Source organism: Myiozetetes cayanensis, unplaced genomic scaffold (genome assembly GCF_022539395.1).
Source record: "Myiozetetes cayanensis isolate MyiCay16 unplaced genomic scaffold, myiCay2020 scf4, whole genome shotgun sequence".
Taxonomy (NCBI): Eukaryota; Metazoa; Chordata; class Aves; order Passeriformes; family Tyrannidae; genus Myiozetetes; species Myiozetetes cayanensis.
This window is the reverse complement of record NW_026087631.1, coordinates 27,285,350-27,303,452: the sequence shown is the minus strand read 5'-3', so window position 1 is coordinate 27,303,452 and position 18,103 is coordinate 27,285,350. Positions and strand designations below refer to the sequence as shown.

The window sequence follows — 18,103 nt, the reverse complement described above, 5'->3', positions numbered from 1 at the left end:
ATATGTAATGTATACGCATTTGTATGAGAATATGTATGCATTTCAATGTAGGTATGTCTATACTTATGTATAAATACACATATATACATATGTATGTGTGCACTGAAGTGTGTCATTAGAAGCTGATGTGCAGAGTATATAATAATGTTGTGTGAGAAAAAAAATCTGAAAATGAATTTTTTTAATTGGTGAACTCTCAAATGTTTAGAAAGTGGATGGAATTTCAATCAAATTTTCAGGTCTCATATTCTGACTAAGATATTTTGTTTTAGACTTCAAAGTAGTAATAAAAAAATTATTTGCAGAATCTGTGTTTTTGTTCTTGGCGATCTTCCCAGTATGCTGTTTCTTCACACACTAGTAGTTCCCAGGTCAGTAGGTGGGCAGGTAGATAAGCAAGCACTCAGGCACACAAATGTAAAACGAAACAGAGAAGATTACAGGAATGTGCTTTGAGAACTCTCTGGGCTTATGCGAGTACTTTGTTACTGCTTCTTCCTAACCCAGTCTGTTGCTGGGCAGAGAACTGCTGCATTGCTGAAATACCAGACCTCAAAAAGTGCATAAAGAAGGCTGGTCATTAAGAACAGCTTAGAGAGGATGCTAACAAAGATGCAACCTTTACTGGAGAAACCATGAGTAGACAGTAGTTTGTCCATGCCTATGAGATGTGCCTCTGCTGCTTTGGCTTGCTGTTTTTCAATTTTTTTTTTTTAAATTATTTTTTTAAATGCAACTAGAAGTATTTTTGAATTTTTAAAATGCAACTAAAAGTAATTTGTGATTTTCTTCCAGTAATTACTCTTTGCTATGCTATCCACTTCTGAGCATTGTTCTTAAATAATATCTTTAGTTTCATGATTAATCTCATCTTCTAGTGTTTCTGAATGGTATAGTTCACTGTTGAGAATAAAGGCTCCTATTTCATTTAAGTTTTTGTTGCACTTGTGCTTAAAATTTAGTCAGCAGCACATGAATATAATGAAATGAAAACGCTTGGTTTAAAATAAACAGACATGTTATTGACATTGCTTTCTGGTGGTATTACAGTTATTATGAGTAAGCCGTACTGTAAGGTACTTCAGCATAGCTGAATGGAAGAATAGGATCTTTCACGCATTAGAAGTCTTCCTTGCAGTTTTGCACTCTCCCTATTCATTGTAGTCTCTACAAGCTACATTATGGTTAAGCTAATTTAAAATGGTGGGTATTATTTTACAGTGTGCAAACATGTATATGTGTCTGAAATCCTCTTTTTTAGGAAACCGAGCCTAGAATGTTACATTACAAAAGCACAAATTCCAATTCCTACACATTTTAGAAAATAATTCTTGTTAAAATGAAGTATTTGAAAATATATAAAAAACCTCCTCACTGTTCTGCAAGGATTGAGATTCTGTTTCTCCCCCCATAGAATGCCAGAATTTCCTGTAAAAGAAATACTCCCCCCAATTCTGGGGAAACATCCTTCATATTTTACTGTCGACAGGTTGATGAAAATATGTTGTTAGACCCAAGTTTTATGAAAAAAATGAGTTTGTTTATTTTTGACTGCTGTAAAATGCAGAGAAATAGCCTGATGCCCGTGTTCTGTGAGCTGGTATGCTAGTAGTTTCATGGCCATTTTTCTGTTTAAATGCATGACCAGTAAAAATGCTGTCAAAAGAAAAATCAGCTAACGAGAAGATACACAAGAGTCCTGTTAATTAGCAAGTCTGCTTGAATTGCTAATACCAATTTAGAGAAAATTCTTCATGTTCGACAATTTTTACTTGGAAAGCCTTGAAGATTACAATTCTTATTGTCACTTGCATTATAATCTGGTGGAAGAATTTACCTATCCATGCTGACATATGGCATGGAAAAAAAAGGACTTTAGATTCACAAAACCTGTATGTAAAGTATTAGTTATTTTTCATGTTGTTAATTTTCTTTTCTGCCACTGGATCATCACATTAATCTGATGAGGAAGTGTTCAACAGCAGTATCCACAATAAAAGAATCTCACTTTTTGTTTATCACTGATAAGTTTATTTTTTCCTTGTTTGTTTCATCAGACTCTTGAAGAACTATCTTATTTAATAGGCACTGTTTTTGGTTTCTGATTACAGTAATGAAATGGTGCTGGAGTGCAGAGCACAAATTATTTGTTTGTGAAACATCTGGTGAGGCAGAAAAAACTGGGGTAGGAGATACATCCACTTCAATGCTGGTCACCCTCTGCTAAAATGTATTTGTTTCATTCTGAAAGATAAAATTTGGCCTCATGACCTTTTAAAAAAGATGCATATTTTGACAGGATATGTTCTGTGCTATAATGAATGTTTTCCATTCATCATTGACCTTCTTTATTCATTGAAATAATGTAATATTTCCTCCCTCAAAAGGTGTAGCTTTTCTGGCTTGGGGGTGGGTGTTGACAGTGGCAGGCATATCCATGTTCTGTGAGTTGTTCATCAGTAGTGGTTGAGTGCTGCAGCTGTTCCCGCGTAGGTAGCAATGAAGCACTACCTTTTTTGCTTTTGTAGACTTCGAAGTAGTTTATTTCATATTCATATTGCAACTGAGAAGAATTTCTTTCTCTCTGCAGACCTTAAAATCACATTATTTTATCACACAGGGACTTGCTAAGAAATATATAAAAATGTTTTTAATTTAATACTAGTACCATACATAGGGTTTTTTGGTTTAATTTTTACTTTGCGTTTGTTAAAATTTTGTAAATAAATTTGAGTATCTTTTCGCATTTGAAACTGTAGCCAAATGTATTCTAAACCTTTTCATCAAAACTAAACACCACCCCCCCCCAAATCTCTTAATGTCTAACATTTTGTAGTTTTTGTAGTGCTGTATAAGTAAAACACGGTTTCTTTTGGGTTTTGTGAGGAGACATTAAAAAAAGTATTTTAATGATAATTTTGGTGATGATCTTTGTAGTACAGTTGTCAGTCTTCAATGCTAATTCATCAGCATTAAGTAAGGACTTCTAGCAGCTTTAATGATGTTGCGTCCCTTGCAATTGTTAAAAGTTGTTGCAAGGAAATTTACCAATTAATGTTGTTAATGAGCAGGAAAAACAGCTGCATTGGGTTGGGTTTTTTTGTTGTTGGTTTTGTTGGGTTTTTTTCCACTTTAGTTGATGTCTAATCAGATTTTTAAAAAAATAGTTATATATTCATACAGGCAGGGCATTTGGTGAGCAGAAGTTAACAAAGTAGGAGCTATCAATCCTGCTCTCTTTCCTATTGTTTCCAGAAAAGAAGGAAATAGAGAGAGACTCTGGAATTTGAACGTATTGACCTTCTGACATGCACACACAGCATGGTCATTGCACTGGCACACAAAGTGCCTTAAGCCACCATAATGGAAAACTGCATTTTTGAAGTTACTGATATGAGAGCCAGCTGGATGGGGGATGGACAGCCAACAGAGATTCTGCAGCTATTTGTAAGTTACCACTTTAGAACCAGACAGCTTCACTTTTATATTCCCAAACTTACCACTTCGGAATAATGTTGCTTTGTTCGGCTTAGCCAGGGATTTGTGACTGCTACATAGACTTAGAACCGTTTGGTCCAGAATTGTGTGCTCAGTCTTCATAGAGATCTGCTTCACAGAGCAATTTCATTCATCTGGTCATGGGGGAGGGATGAGAAACAGTGAAGGAACATTCAGATATAGCATTCTTCAAGGAAATTTAGCATCCACATTAGCTGGTCAGTTTTTAAAGCTTTTTAAAGATAAAGGCAGAGATTTGGATCAAGTAGTTAAAAGCCAATTCAGACTAATGTCTTAAGACTCCGTGTTATCTCCTGGATAGACTCTCCATGTATAGTCTGGAAGAGACCTAATATTTTATGTTCTGCAAGGGCTCTTACCCACTGCCCATTTATTTATTTGTTTGTTTGTTTGTTTGCAGTTTTTGCTCCAGTACAATTTTACATCATTTTGCAGTTCTCTTGGGGCTCAGTTTATTAAAAATTAGTGATCCATCACTAAGTGGGGTACAGTACAAATACTGGTGCTTGCAAAAGGGAGTTTTTGTGCCAAACCAAAAGAAATAACAGAGATACAAAAGCTGCCAAAAAGCGTGTCTCCCAATTGCTAATTAATCAGGCGAGAAAGCACCTCAGCAACTACAGTTGAATGTGGAACAGTTTATTGTAAATACTGAATAAAGATATGTTAAGAGGGCATAGCATCTCTTTGTAACTATGTGTAATTAAAAAAAAAGTCAACTGTGTGCTGGAGTCAGTAGGGATTTCTTTTATGTTGATGGCACTGTGAGTGGAGAGACCTCTTTCAAAAAACCTCGTGGTATTAACAAGGAAAAGTTACCATTTTGTTGATTTTTTTCTTTTTGTTTCTGTGTGTTTGTGGTAATTAATAATAATATCTAGAAAATAATGAAAGCTTCAGGAAAGATGTTTTTAAAAACTCATATTTTAAGTAATCTGGATTACAAGGTATGATAGAAAAAGAACCATCGCCGTGAATATCTGGTGTCCAAAGCTGCCAATCACTTTTGGCACAGCTCCCATCATGGTCGCTGTGCCCATAATTAAATGCCTGTCATTAGTGTATTTTTCCATAACATTTACAATAGAAAAGGCAAGGGGTCCTTGCAGAGCTATGGCTGTCAGGGGAACAATAAAAACTAATTACACACTCTGCTGTCACCATTGTCAGATCTGCTTTTGGGGGGAAAGAACATGGGAAGTGTGTGCCTAATAATTATATATATATAAAATTATATATATACAATACCCAATTGGGGAAACTCAGTCATAGTGAAGTGACATTTACTTGGAAGTTTATTATTCCTGTATTCAAAAGACCTTAATTCTAGGATTATATTTTTCCCTTCACTTATGCCCAAGTTGCATACACTTTTCCCTTTGCTTTTCAGCCACTTTTGCCTTTCATTCTGTGTTGCACACTCTCTGGTAAACTTAGCTTTCCAGTGAAATTGCTGCGATCAAAGCCAGTATTTGCCTGCATTTATTAAATGGGTGGAAATCATCTTATCCTTTGTATGCTTTTGCTTGTGCCCTGCATAGTAAACTGGATTAAAAAAAAAAAAAAATCTGAATGAAAGCAGCTAGTTTGCATGTTCACATTTGGGTTTTTTTTCTGTTTTCAGCCCATGGCGTGTGGGTCATCTTAAGTGAAATCAGGCTAAGATTTTGTTGCACTGCAGTAGCAACTTGAGTGGAATGTGTGCCAGTTCTGTTTATCCATGCACAAATATTTCCAAATGTAAGCATAAGTGCATAATTGCAGTGTGAATTATCTTAAATGCTGTTAGTAAAGAAACTGAAAGAGTGAACTTGTGCCTTCCCAATAATATTTAGTCATTATTTATTTGCAGCCTGTAAAATGAGCAATTTATTTAAGCATTTTTTAGGCCACTGATTTAAAAAGAGTAGATCCTCAGAACCAGAATTTTGAACATATTTGGGTATCTAGAGTTGCAGACAGCAGCCATATGGGATTTTTGAGACTGCTTGGTGCCTTAGATTTTATTTCAGCTTTTTTGGGCATGGAGATTTTTAAATACTATCCAAAAAATTACCACCCCCCCCCCCCAAGTTGATTAAGGAAAGTTGTTTAGATACATATCATGGTTTTAATATTAGAAGTCACTAGGAGCTGATGGGCAGTAATGAGGAGTGGAAGTCAATCTGTTTGTTTGCACTGTATGCCTCTACAGACACTGCAACATGTATTTCTTTTTGCTTTAATACCCCATTTATTGATGGTTTTTTATTGCCATTTTTTTGGCAGTGTTCAGATCCAACTTTATTGAAGCAAAAAGATTCTCCCACTGCTTTGGATGGGAGTTCTGTATTGATGGTTTTATGGTGTAGTTCCTGAATATGAGTTTCAGTAGTTGCACTTGTCAGTTTCTGTGAGGCCGTGCAATTGAATCCAGTGAGGGGGCCCAGCAGCACGGGACTACGGTGGACCAGTGGGTCTTTGTCTGGTTGTGCCCGTTCTAGATTAAAATTTTTTTGAACAGTTTTTGCACTTTTGGGACCTCTACCTTTGAGCGACTGAAAAGGGTAGAAGCAAACCTGGTTGAATGAGTAGTTGTTGTGCTGTCAGCGATTTCAAAAGTGAGAACAGGCTTATCATATGTGATTAGCAGATAGGCATTAGTGAAACTCTTAGGATGTTGAATGCCGTATATAGTGGAGTATGGTTCAGTGTGTACCAAAAGAAATAATTAATAATTTAGGATCATGAAGGTAAAATTAATCAGATACAGTAGTACACCACTGGGATACAGGTTATGGATTTTCCAAAGAACTATATGCAGTATACTGCCCTTTTCTAGACAAGATATTAATGAAAGACCAGGTGAATCTTGTAAATGACTAAGTAGGATGGAATTATTGCCTCACTGAAATAATTAAATTACTGCTTTTGGGAAAAAAGTCTCTGTTTTCTAGAAACTAGAACAATAGTGTTCTACAAAACAGAAGTCCCTGGAGAATGCTACTTTTTCTTGCAAATATAAACTCTTCAACATATTAACCATGTAATTTATTACCTGTTAACCAATATGGTGAGCAGTGACTCCTGTCATGTGGTATGTCACTGTAGTGGCTGCTGAGAAAGCAGTTTTTCTTGAGGCAGTTTCATTTAATAGAGTACCACATATTACATTTTTTCATGATTTTGAGCGGATTGGCTGATGTCTAGTGGTTATGAGATAAAATGTGATAAGGGGAAGACACATCTTTAAGGACGTGTGGCCCTTGTTTAATTTGAGAAGATACACGTTGATGAAATAAGCTTATTTTTTGTAAAATGGATTCTTGCAAAAAAATCCAGTTCTAATTCTTGAATTGTATCCATCATTCATACATTTGAAATTTGATTATGCTTTGTAGTGACTGTGGTGGGAGATCCAGTTTTAGGACACTGGGCCTAGTTTAATGTTACTTCCATGTATTTGTAGTGAGTTGCTTGCAAGGTTCCCAGAAATCTTTGAAAATTTTCTGTGTTTTGTAAAATATATTTCAAAAATGTATTGTGAATGTTTTATAACTTTCTGTGTTAGTTCACAAATGTTGTAAAGGAATGCATAACACAATTTTATTGAGGAATTTACCTCTTAAAAAGTCCTCAGACAAAGTATACCTCTAGAAAAAAATACTAAGACTTCCAGCAGAGCATGATCATTTTTTAATATGCATAATTGCATAATCCTCACTTAAAAACACGAAATATAAATCAGTCTCTAAAAATCTGTGCTGTAGATGGGAACTTCATTAGCAGAAGGGTTGAGGGTTTTGAGAATATAAAGAGATTCTTCACTGAAATAAAAACAAAATTAAAAGAATATTGTTATTTGCTGTATCTTTAATCAAGGTGGTATGAAATTTCTCATTAAGGTTAAGATTCACATTATCATAACAAGTGACAGTGTGGGTGAAGAAGGAAAATTAATTAGAGTGGTAGATCATCTTGCTTCTCATTATATCATGGCTATTCACTGCATTCAAATTCCAAGCAAACCCTTTCTCCATATTTCAGTTATATAGAACTTACTTGCAAAGAAGACTTTATGGGGAGAATCTCCATATTCACTGTTTCTATTCTGAAGCATGATAGTTACTTAAAGAAAAAAAAATAGTTTTTGTAGTGATTTAGAGCATCACTTTATTATTACTTTTTCAGACCCGGTGTCTGACTGAAGTACATTTTATAGCTTACTGTAAAAAGAAATCTCCATTTTCCATTTTTCATACTAGCTGTCTTGATTTAGTGTTGATATAATGGCCTTCTTCAGAACAAAGCATTTGGAAGACTTTCCTAAGCACTTAATTCTAGATGTGGAGTTTGGAGCTAATCTGTTATTACTGATGAAAGCAATTTTGCCTTTGTAACTTCTGTGAGGAAATCAGATCACTGGGGCACCCAATTAGGATTTCTGTATGCATTTTTTTTAATGTATGACAGAGGAATGTTTGCTTCTTCTTTGTGCTTGTATGCCTATTTACTTCATAGAGCTAGTAGCATGGAGGCACCCAAGACTTAATTTTTAGATTAGAATTAGTATTACGTAGGTTTAGCCATATGTTCTTGAATTAGCTGTTTTCTTTCAGATTCAGTCTTACGCTTAAAACAAAATGGGGCCTGCTTTCCACACTGTAATGAAAATGTCGGAGACAAAATGAGTCTTAGTAGTGTCTTAGTCCTGAAAGTATGGTGATGTACACAGGTGAAAAGGTTCTGTGGTTTTCAGTTAAATGAGCTAGAGATTACTTGTGATTGCTGTTAGGGATAAATTTATTAGTGGTTTTGGTCTGAGAAATGTCTCTGCCTTTGAGAAGGAAAAGAAATACTAATTTTTTTTTTTTTAAGATCAATTCATAGGTTTTAGAAAGAACCTTTTGTGCACTCCCAACTTTTTGTGGTCCTCATCACTGAAATAATGCTCTTATTTAAATAATGTCTCAGAAGAAAGAATATTGTTTACACATATTCAGCTTACCAGTTGAGAAATTATCTGCTTGATACAGCATATTCTGATTTATGATAATATGGATTACTAATTATCTTCTTCTGCAGTATTCCCTTAATAAGTGATTTGAAATAGTATGTAACTAGTACTCTGCCATAATGTACATAGGGTAAAAGAAATAGCATGGTAACATACTCTGACCAGATGCTCTACTGTATTTGAATGACACTCCCATTGAGTTTACTGAATCATTGCAGATATTTTTTTATTTTTCAAGTTGCAGTAATGGAAGAGAATGAAGTAAGTATCAACTGTTCAGTTGACGGTGCTTCACTGTGCCTCATTCTCTCTTATTCGTCTCCGAATTTCAAAAACTTTACTAGTAGTACTAGGCTGTTTTAAAAAATAGACATGATTAAATCCCTCTAAAAATATTTACCTTGTGTTTTCATTTACCACTTCTGCAGAGCCCATTCACTTTATTCTTTGTTTTGGGTGTGGTTTACCAAATATTTACTCCTCTTCAAAACTACTATTTCAGCATGGATACATATTTATTATGTAAAACTTATTTATCCATATATTGATTAAATTCTCACTCTCCATATTAGGTTAGGAGAATATAATACAAAAGATGGATAAAATAAGTTTGTTACAAACTGAACTCAGTATAAAGGGGTCTGTACTTATTTCTTGGGGACTGGGAAACCTCATAAATTTTTATTTTGAACTCTGTTTTGTAAAAAAAAATTTCTTAGTAAGACTCAGGTGTTTTACCTCTATTTTAGTCCTTTAATTGTACTGGGTTTTTTATACTTCTGATACTTGTAAGCTTTCCTGCATTCCCTTAAAATGAGAGAACCGGAATTGGAAATCCTATCTGATGCTAACAAATTTTAAAAATCAAACAAATGCCATAACAATAATGCAACATTCTCCAAGAAAGCAACTTGAACAATCAAAACTTCATGCATATGAAAATTGAATATTCAAGGTGGAAAGATGCATCTGTTCTGCTGTTGATGCTCTTTAACCACAGGGCTGACACAAAATGTGTTTTTCAAAAGATCTTGACACCTCCAAAGGTAAAGCTGTAATTTTTCCTGTTTTGACAGTGGCTTGTCAGACTCTTTGACTCCAAACTTTCAGTGGAGTCTAAGATAAGAAAGCATGTTGAGACAGAACTCCAACCACTCTAAACAAAAAATCATACTGCTGCCTTTCAGTTTGAACAGGTAAATTATGATTTTCAGTCCAGTTGTATTTCCCTGTCAGAAATGTGATTTTTTTTTAATATATATATTTTTTGTGTGTGTTTGGTTTTTTGTTGTTGTTTGTTTGGTTTTATGTAATGTTGATTGTTACAGGGAGTGAGAGAAGAAGCTAAAGAAGGGGAGGGGATGTTCACTAAATTGCAGCCTCAGTTTTCTGCCAGGACACTTCTTTTGATTTTGTTGATTTGTTGCAATTCTGCAAGCTTCTAGAAACAGATAAATACTTCTTTAGAAGCATGATTGCAATGCAAAAAGAAAAATAATAATGAAATTTTAATGAAATAAAAATATTTAAAACATTTAATTGTATTGTCGATATGTGTGAAGTTATCCATTTTTTTGGACAAGTAATTACATCTCGCATATGATTTAGGTCCCTAATGTGAAAAAAGACAGTTCTTAACTCTTTTTTCTGTCTTTGTTCACTTGATAAGCTGAAAGTGTGGTTTTTTTACATAGGGTTTTTAAACATCAAAATGTTTTATCTGTGCAAAAGCATGCATTGCTGTAATTTATGGTCATGCTATAATTTGTAGTCATGCTGTGACCTAGGTGTTGCAAGGAGAATGAGAGCTTTAGATAGCTGAAGAGGTGGCTTTCTTTGCGTACTTCATTCACTTGTGTCACTTTAAATGGATTTGCATATAGTAGCATCTAATGTGTGATTTTTAACGTTGCTGATCAGCTTTAGGGGAAAAATTACTTTCCTAATTATAAGTGGCTTATTTCTTTTCAAATATAAGTTGTGGTATTGTAGAGTGTCTTCTCTATTTTTCCTGTCACACTTCCTTTTTCCTTTATTTCTTTTTCTTCTTTTCTACTTCCAATAAAAAATATTTTTGTTTGTAATCTGTTTATCCCCTTATTTTTATTTTGTTATGATAAAATCAGGTGAGGTCTTGGGGTTCCTGACTAGTGTGTTCTGCCTGGAAGGAGCCATGAAAATGTGGCTTCAAACTGCAGTAAATATTGACTGGGGCTCTGAGCTGAGCCTTGCTCAAAGCTAACTCTAAAGACTTGAAAAGCGTCTATTGTTCCTTCTTAGTCAGTACTCCATAGCCAAGGCTAAAGTATGCAAGTGTTAGGAGAAGAAAGGCAGTGGGGAAATTAAACAGTGAACACAGCTGAAGGCGTAACTGCTCAGTGCTGAGGAAAGGGAAGCCTCCAGCAGAAAAGGGGCAAAGCCTCGTTGAAGGTTTCATAAAGCTTTGCAGACGTGGAGCATCCAAAATCATCCACCCTCTTTCTGTATGAAATGATCAGTGAACATAACCTTAATTTCACCAAGGTAGGATTGGAGAAGAGGCACAAAATTCTGCTTTTAAGAGATGGTTCATGCCAAAGGTTCTGCAATCCTTTGTGAACAGCTAAGCAGTGAAGGTGGATTATTGGGCACCTCTCTCTCTTCCTCACTGTTTGAGGCTCTAATCAGAGCAGTGACGTATGAAGTATTTTGGAGAGTTTAACCACTGCTGTTTTGTTCCATGTAGCTGTTGCTTGGCTGTGCACAAAGAAGGCAAGATGCAGAGGATGTAGGTCACCACTTTTTATTAATTCACTTGGGAACACAAGATTGGCAATAAACCACAGACTGTAGATTGTTGTGCTTTCCTTGGCCAGTCCATCCTCACTGGAGAAGCTTCTGCCAGCCAGTAGCTGGTTGGGTGATAGACTCTTTAAGGCGCAATGGGGAGCTGTCTGATTTGTTTTTAGTTTCCTGTCCCCTTTCTGTTTTCCTTAGAAGTATTTTTTCCTAAGTTCCTTTAAAATCCTTGTTTGCCAGGATATTTCACCTCTTTATTGGATGAGTACCTGTGTTGACTGGGTGGTAATAGAGCCTAGTACATTACATTCACCTGAACTGAATCTCTGTATGCATGTAGATCTCTGACTTGCTGTGATGAAAGTGAAATTCATCTTGCCAGGCTTCCTAACTCCCTCCCTCCCTTCCTGCCCAAGAAAAGCCTTCAAAGTAAAATAGGATTAGCATTGTACCTGCTGCCAGTCTTAAAAAAAAAAAAAGACTTTCCTGCCGATTAATTTTTTGCTTCTAGGTTGGTGCTTCTTAAATATGATGAAAGAGATGTCTCACACACATTTCACAATGGTCACCTGTCCTCCTCCTTTTCTATTTTGTCTCAGTTATGTTCTCTGTTCCATATTGTCCTTCAGTCTAGATGATGTAAGGAAACTTCAAAGGACCCATGACCTCCTTTTATTCTGTCTCGCAAGACAAAGCCTTGCCCTCTGCGTTTGAGATTACGGAAATGACAGTGTATCTATCTCATTATTGTAAAGCATATTGGGATATTTTGAATATGAAAGGAGCTGTGTAAAAGCAAATTCTGTTTACTTGCCTCAGATGGGAATAGGATTGTCTTGTTACTGCACTAGTCCTTTATCTAGGAAGGAGAAGTGCTTGACAGTGCTCTAATAATGAGTCTGCACTGTGCTTTGCTTTCACCTTCTAGCAGCACTGTAACGGGAAGAAAGCCAGTCTTCATGGGTGGGATAGAAGAAGTTGAGACAAGGATGGGAATTGCCTAAAATATGAAGATACTGTAGATAAGAAACTTAAAGTTCAGTGTTTTAAAGCTAGCAAAAGCGTTGTTTTTCAAGTTTATAATAGAGAGCAGTATAATTTCAAAGTGAGAGAAAACAACTTTCAATAGGTAGGTAACACATTATTGCAAACTGCTGTGGAACAATGTGATTAAAATTTTAGTTTACCAGAATTTTCATTTCACTGGAGATCAGTCTGTTTGGTGTCTAGAATGCTTGAAGATATAAAATCTGTTCGATTGAAGTGTTGTGTCACCCTGTCATGCCTCCCCTCCTCCCTCCACATTCTTCATTTTTTTCCCCTAATGAGAAGCATACTCTATGTAAATATTGTGTGTTGATCACCAGATCCTCTTCAGTATCCTTTATCTGTTCCAAAGGCAGAAATGCCTAGTAGAAGCATTTTTTGTTATGATGTAAAATAGGAAGGGTTATGATTTTTTTTTCCAGCAGTGAATCTATTTTCCTTTGAACTAATATTTTATACACTTAACAAATTTACATCTTGCTAGTTTTCCAGTTTAACCATTTCTTAGGGTTTTTTACTGTCTTGGATTTTAAACCAAAAGCTGGAAAATATATTTTACTGAAAAGCACCTCATCACAAACACCAGCAACTTGAAAAAGTTAAACATCATTAAAAAGAATTTTTGTGTATGCTATGAATGCAAAGTGACTTTCAATACAGCCTGTGTGAGGAAACAACTAAACAGACTCATGTCTGGGCCAGTGTTCTTTCCTTTTGGTGTTTTTAATACTCTTCTCATTTGTGTGCATACCTCCCTTCCTCCCTTCCTGAAGCACAACAATTTTATATGATGATTGATACTTTACAGAAAGCAAAATTTAGAGCTAATGCTTCTGCAACAGTCAGAACAATTCTTTGTTACATAAACCATGAGATCTTTATTTTAACCTTAAAACATGTATATGAGAGAGAGTAAAATGCCTGAATTTTGGAATGGTTTATTGTTAAACTTGGAAAACTACATATTGTTTCTTTGTACTTGCCAAATAAACTATTCTAAATGATATTAATTTGTGAATTGACTGGCATTTTTTAAAGTAGAATGACCAATCAAATTCATGTGCGGGTTTTTTCAGTCTCATGCTAAAAAAAAAAAACAAAAACCCAAACCAAAATGGTGTTCCCTCATTACTCTGGCTGATTTTTCAATTATAATCATGAGTCTTTTGGAAAGCTTACAAGTTTGTGGTGTTTTTTATTTTTCTTGTGTGTGTGTGTGTGTGTGTGTGTGTCTGCAATGTTGCATTTGTCTCTCAGCTCCATAAGGCAGCTTTATTTTTTTATGCTAACATTCTGACTAGCTTTTTCCCAATTTTAGCAGAATTCAGTTTGAAAAACAGATAGTTGTAGGTACTTACCATTGTACCCTAAGTTGCATTTGTTCAAACCTTTTTGATTCTATTATTCTGTAAACATCTGAATTTCAAATACATACACTAACTGTACTGTCCTAATGCAAAATACTCTTCATATACAGTCATTCCTATTGCTTCTCTTAGAAGTTCTCCATTTACCTTTTGTGTTTCAGAATAACAAAATTTTAAGATGGACAAATGTTATCACACAAAATTGGGTGGGCTTATTGCAATCTTTTTATTTAATTTTAAAAAAATCTTAATTCTACCAATGTTTTCTTAAAAAACCTTAAAATAATTAAAATGTTGTAATGGCTGGGAGAAGTTCTGTTTCTCCAGCAGTCTTCTGAAGAGGAGTGTATTATTTTTCAGTAGGAGTGAACAGAGAACAAAAAATTATACAAAGACATATTAGTTGTGTCTCCATGAAGGCTGAAGCAATGAATGTGGGGGCAGGCGGCTCAGCAGAGGTACCTTGCCTAGTGATCTGCTTACGGTTTACACCTTTCACATTAAAAGACAGCTGGTTGAGAACAAAAGGAAGAAAATGCCTCATCATCTGTGCAAGGTGCTGATTTTCAGTTCAGCTTTACTGTAACCAGTTTCCTGGTTTGATTGGTACAGCCCGTTTCCTATGGTGGTTTGGCCTTTCAGTGAATTAATTGAAGTCACAAAACATGGTAAAGAGTTGCTCTCCTTGGATTAAGACCTTTAGACAGGTGAATCAGAGATGTGTACAACATCCTAACTGAAGACAGTCAACTTGTCTTTCCCTCTGTGTTACAGCTTCAGAAAGGAGTTGAATTTTGTGTTCTTCTGTATTTGTTAACCAGATTCTGCATTGGCTTGTTCATTTATGACTAATGAGAAGTATAAAAATGACCTTAATTTAGCTTGATTAGTCAGAAACAATGTGAGTGTGAACAGTGAACAATGGTACTGTAATTGGACAAAACAATTTTACTTCTTGACAATCTAGTACTGGGTTTCATTGCTATATTTTAATTGCAATGTGAGGATCATTCAGGACAACATACAGGTTCTTATTGTGATATATTTAAATTATTCTCAGGATGAATTAATGGAATTGCTGCTTTTGCCCACACGAAGGAGATATATATATATATAGATAGATATATATATACACACACACACATATATCCTGTTTTTATATTTCATATTTCAATTAAAAGAGTTGTAACTTAAACCAATTCAATAAAAGCAGTTATTGCCAAACTAATGTCTAAGTTGGTTTCCTTCTGTTTTTCCATATTTTTCACATACTTTTTGAAGCATTAAGATTTGCTTCTCTAGAGTCCACAACATGCATGGGCATTTTCTTTTGCATAACCATTTACCTTTTGGCAAAGTATTGGAACAGTTATACCAAGAAGGGCATAATAAAGTATGAACCTAGCAGGGTCCTGAAGGTCTCCATTGTAATTTAGTCTCTTATCTGAAGAAAAATGTTCAGAACAGCGTAGTTCTGTGTCATTTTTGAAAATGGAACAAGAAAATGGTTGTTTGATCTCTGTGCATGTTAGATACAAACTCAAATCATCTTAAAAAGCAGATGCCTTGAGAGAATACTCACTGGTTTAGCACAAGGATTCTTGCTAAAAGCTGCAGTATCCCTGCCTTCTGGAATATCAAAATTGGTGCATGTTTTATAGTGATCTGTGCAAGTTTCAGCAGGTAAGATTGATGATACCTGGTCTATTGCTCTGCCTTCATGTAAAATAAAGAAAATTATACAGATTCGTGTACATAAATGCATGATAGGCAGTCTTATTGATCACATTTTTGAAAAAAGGTCATGGAATTGCTCATCTAAAATCTGTTAAAATACTTTAAACATGTCATGTAACTGCTTGTCTGATCAGACACCTCTCTACAGTACAGTGACATTGTAGCATTTTAGAACAGTATGAAGTTCTGGAGGGCTGGTTTTATATGTATTAATTATAATGTTTTGATGTTAGTGCATAAAATAATTTAAAGACACTTTGAATTTATAGTAGGCTGTGTCGTGAATAATCAGGAAACAAGTAAAAGTGATTTGATTTCTCAACCTGGTCTTTTACTCGAGTAGTCAACCTCTGACACACTTGAAAAAAAATTTATTTTCAGAAATGGATTTTGCACATGTAATGCCTCAAAAGGTAAAATTTATAAATTTTTACTAGAGAACGGATATGTCATTTTACCCCTAGGGCTTTAGATGATGAATTACATTAATTCGTAGGCTTTCAACTTCATAATGCAGAATTTTAAAATTCTAGCCTCTAGAATATTTTCTAAAACCCTGTTTAAGTTATATCAGTTTCTGAAGATATGCAAATTGCACGTTCAACTTCAGTTGAATCTTCTTACTAAGATATAGCTATTTTCCAGCTGATATTCTTAGTTTTCCACAGCCTCTGTTTTTGACATAGGTGTTCAAAAGTGCCTTTTCAACAGCTTGTCTAAATAATTGCTAAAAGGAGAGAAAGCTTTCATTTACTTGGTGAATTGTAAAACACACAAAAATCTCTACACTTTGGAAGGGTTAAAGCTTTTCAGGAAGGTTAATAGAAAATAAAGAAATGTAGCAATGTAGTGTTTGTTTGAAGAATTTCAGCCAAGGTGTCTATTTATCTCTAATGGAGGATGACAACGAAGGATTTAAGAAGTCATCCCACTTATTGTCTCAAACACAAAAACCTTCCGCCTGCATCTTTCAACTTGCTTCACCACTTCTGAAGCAGGAATGGGCAAACTGCTGAATTTTTATTAATCAGCTTAACCTAATGAGATGAAAAGACCTTTGGAGAATTACAGGGGGAGAGATATACACATGCAAGAAAACCTTTTTTTGGCTGCTTTCACATCCAGAAATTTTCTTCATACCAGCTGGGCAAAGGTAGACCTCAGTTCTGCTTCTGGCTCACTCACCTGCATTCCTTGATTCTCTTTCTTATCTTCATTTCAGATCTTCTGCAAGCATATGTTCATGAAGTGTTCCCCTCCCCCCCAGCTTCCACACCCCACAAGGAGCAAATTAAAAAGAACACATAATGTGGGTTTGGGTGGAGATACCTTTGGGAACTGAGGCAAGAAAGCCTAAGCTGATAAAACGTGACTCTTGTGATGGGGCCCTATTTGGATAGCTTGCCTCTTCTAAATTCTTCTTTTCCTTTCCCTCTCTTCCTCCCTCCCCCCAGCTTGCTCTCCTTTTCTCTCTCTTGTCAAGCCCACTTCATAAATGGTAGCAGCTGGAGATCTTTTTAGTGGCATTCAGGGATTACTGCCCTTCAGGATTTTAATAAGCCCCACTGCCTGAAATGCCTGTGAGGGTGCTCTCTGAGACAATTACCATTCAGGGCTGGGATTGAGGGCTCTTCATGGCCCAGATGGCTAAGGGGCTGTGCATGGGCAGATAGCCTTCCCCAGACAACAGATCACTGGAGCAAAGAGAGAGTGTGGGTCTTTCCCCCTTCCCCTTCCCCCTCTTCCCCCCCCTTTTTTTTCTCTCTCATTGGTTAGCTTGAGGAGTGGGGAGAAGGAGAAAAGGAAGTGAATAAGGGCGTTCTATCACTTTGCAGCTAATCAAAGCTAAGTTTGCTCATCCTTTTATACATAACTGGATTTAAACTGTGACCTCTTAAGAACAGCAATTTGAGGTTACATACCCCTATTCACTGTAAGGCAGCTGCTCTTTGTAATTTAAAAATACAATACCCTTGATTATGAGGAGTATTTTTTTAGCTGCCCTCATAGGAAGAAATAACCTGGAAATGGCTAGAACAAGATCTCCTCTTACTTTAGTACTGGAAACAGAGGACAAACATTGTAGGCAGAACTAACTGGTAGCTGTGGATGTCTGGAACAGTCTGGGAAGTCGGGAAAATAACAGCTGGTTAACAGGTAGCAAACGTTTAAGCAGAAGGAAGTGGTCATACAGGTTTGCTTTTACCTGAAGTATGGTGTGGCTTCTAGATGATTAATTGGTGGACTTCTTAAATGGCTTTTTCCTTGGATAAAATCTTAACCACTGAAATAAGGGAAGTGTAGGGTTTAGGAGAAAGGGTTTGCAGTTCTTTTTTACAAGGACCACTGCTTGATGACTTAAGTAATTCCAAAGCTAATTTCAGTACAGCCACAGCTTTTGGGTCTTGCAGTCTTGTGCAAAAAGTGGAAAATGTGGCTTATTAGCTGAACAGCTGTTCTCTGTCTGGATGGACAGACATTAATTTTTTAATCTTTGGACCCCCTGATGTCAGAAAAAACAATTTGTGCCTCTTCTCATTAATGTTTTTGATACAGAGCTCAATTTTTGCGCATTTGCTTTTGACTTATACAATGAATACTTAATTTATTTAAATCATATTTAATAAGTAAGTAAAATGCATCATGTCATAAAAGAGAG

At 35.7% G+C, this 18,103-nt stretch overlaps 1 protein-coding gene across 3 annotated transcripts in view; it reads left to right on the top strand.

Annotated features, from left to right (window-relative positions):
* Positions 1–18,103, top strand: part of EFNA5 (ephrin A5) — a 208,818-nt gene that overhangs the window by 6,970 nt on the left and 183,745 nt on the right. The window contains exon 1 of one of the 3 annotated variants that reach the window (XM_050328452.1): positions 3,260–3,447. The exons of the other annotated variants lie outside the window; for them this stretch is intronic. Within the exon in view, the coding sequence (XP_050184409.1) occupies positions 3,416–3,447 (32 nt within the window). The 5' untranslated portion in view covers positions 3,260–3,415. Of the gene's footprint in view, positions 1–3,259; positions 3,448–18,103 lie in introns of those variants that run through there. 3 annotated transcript variants of the gene reach the window in all.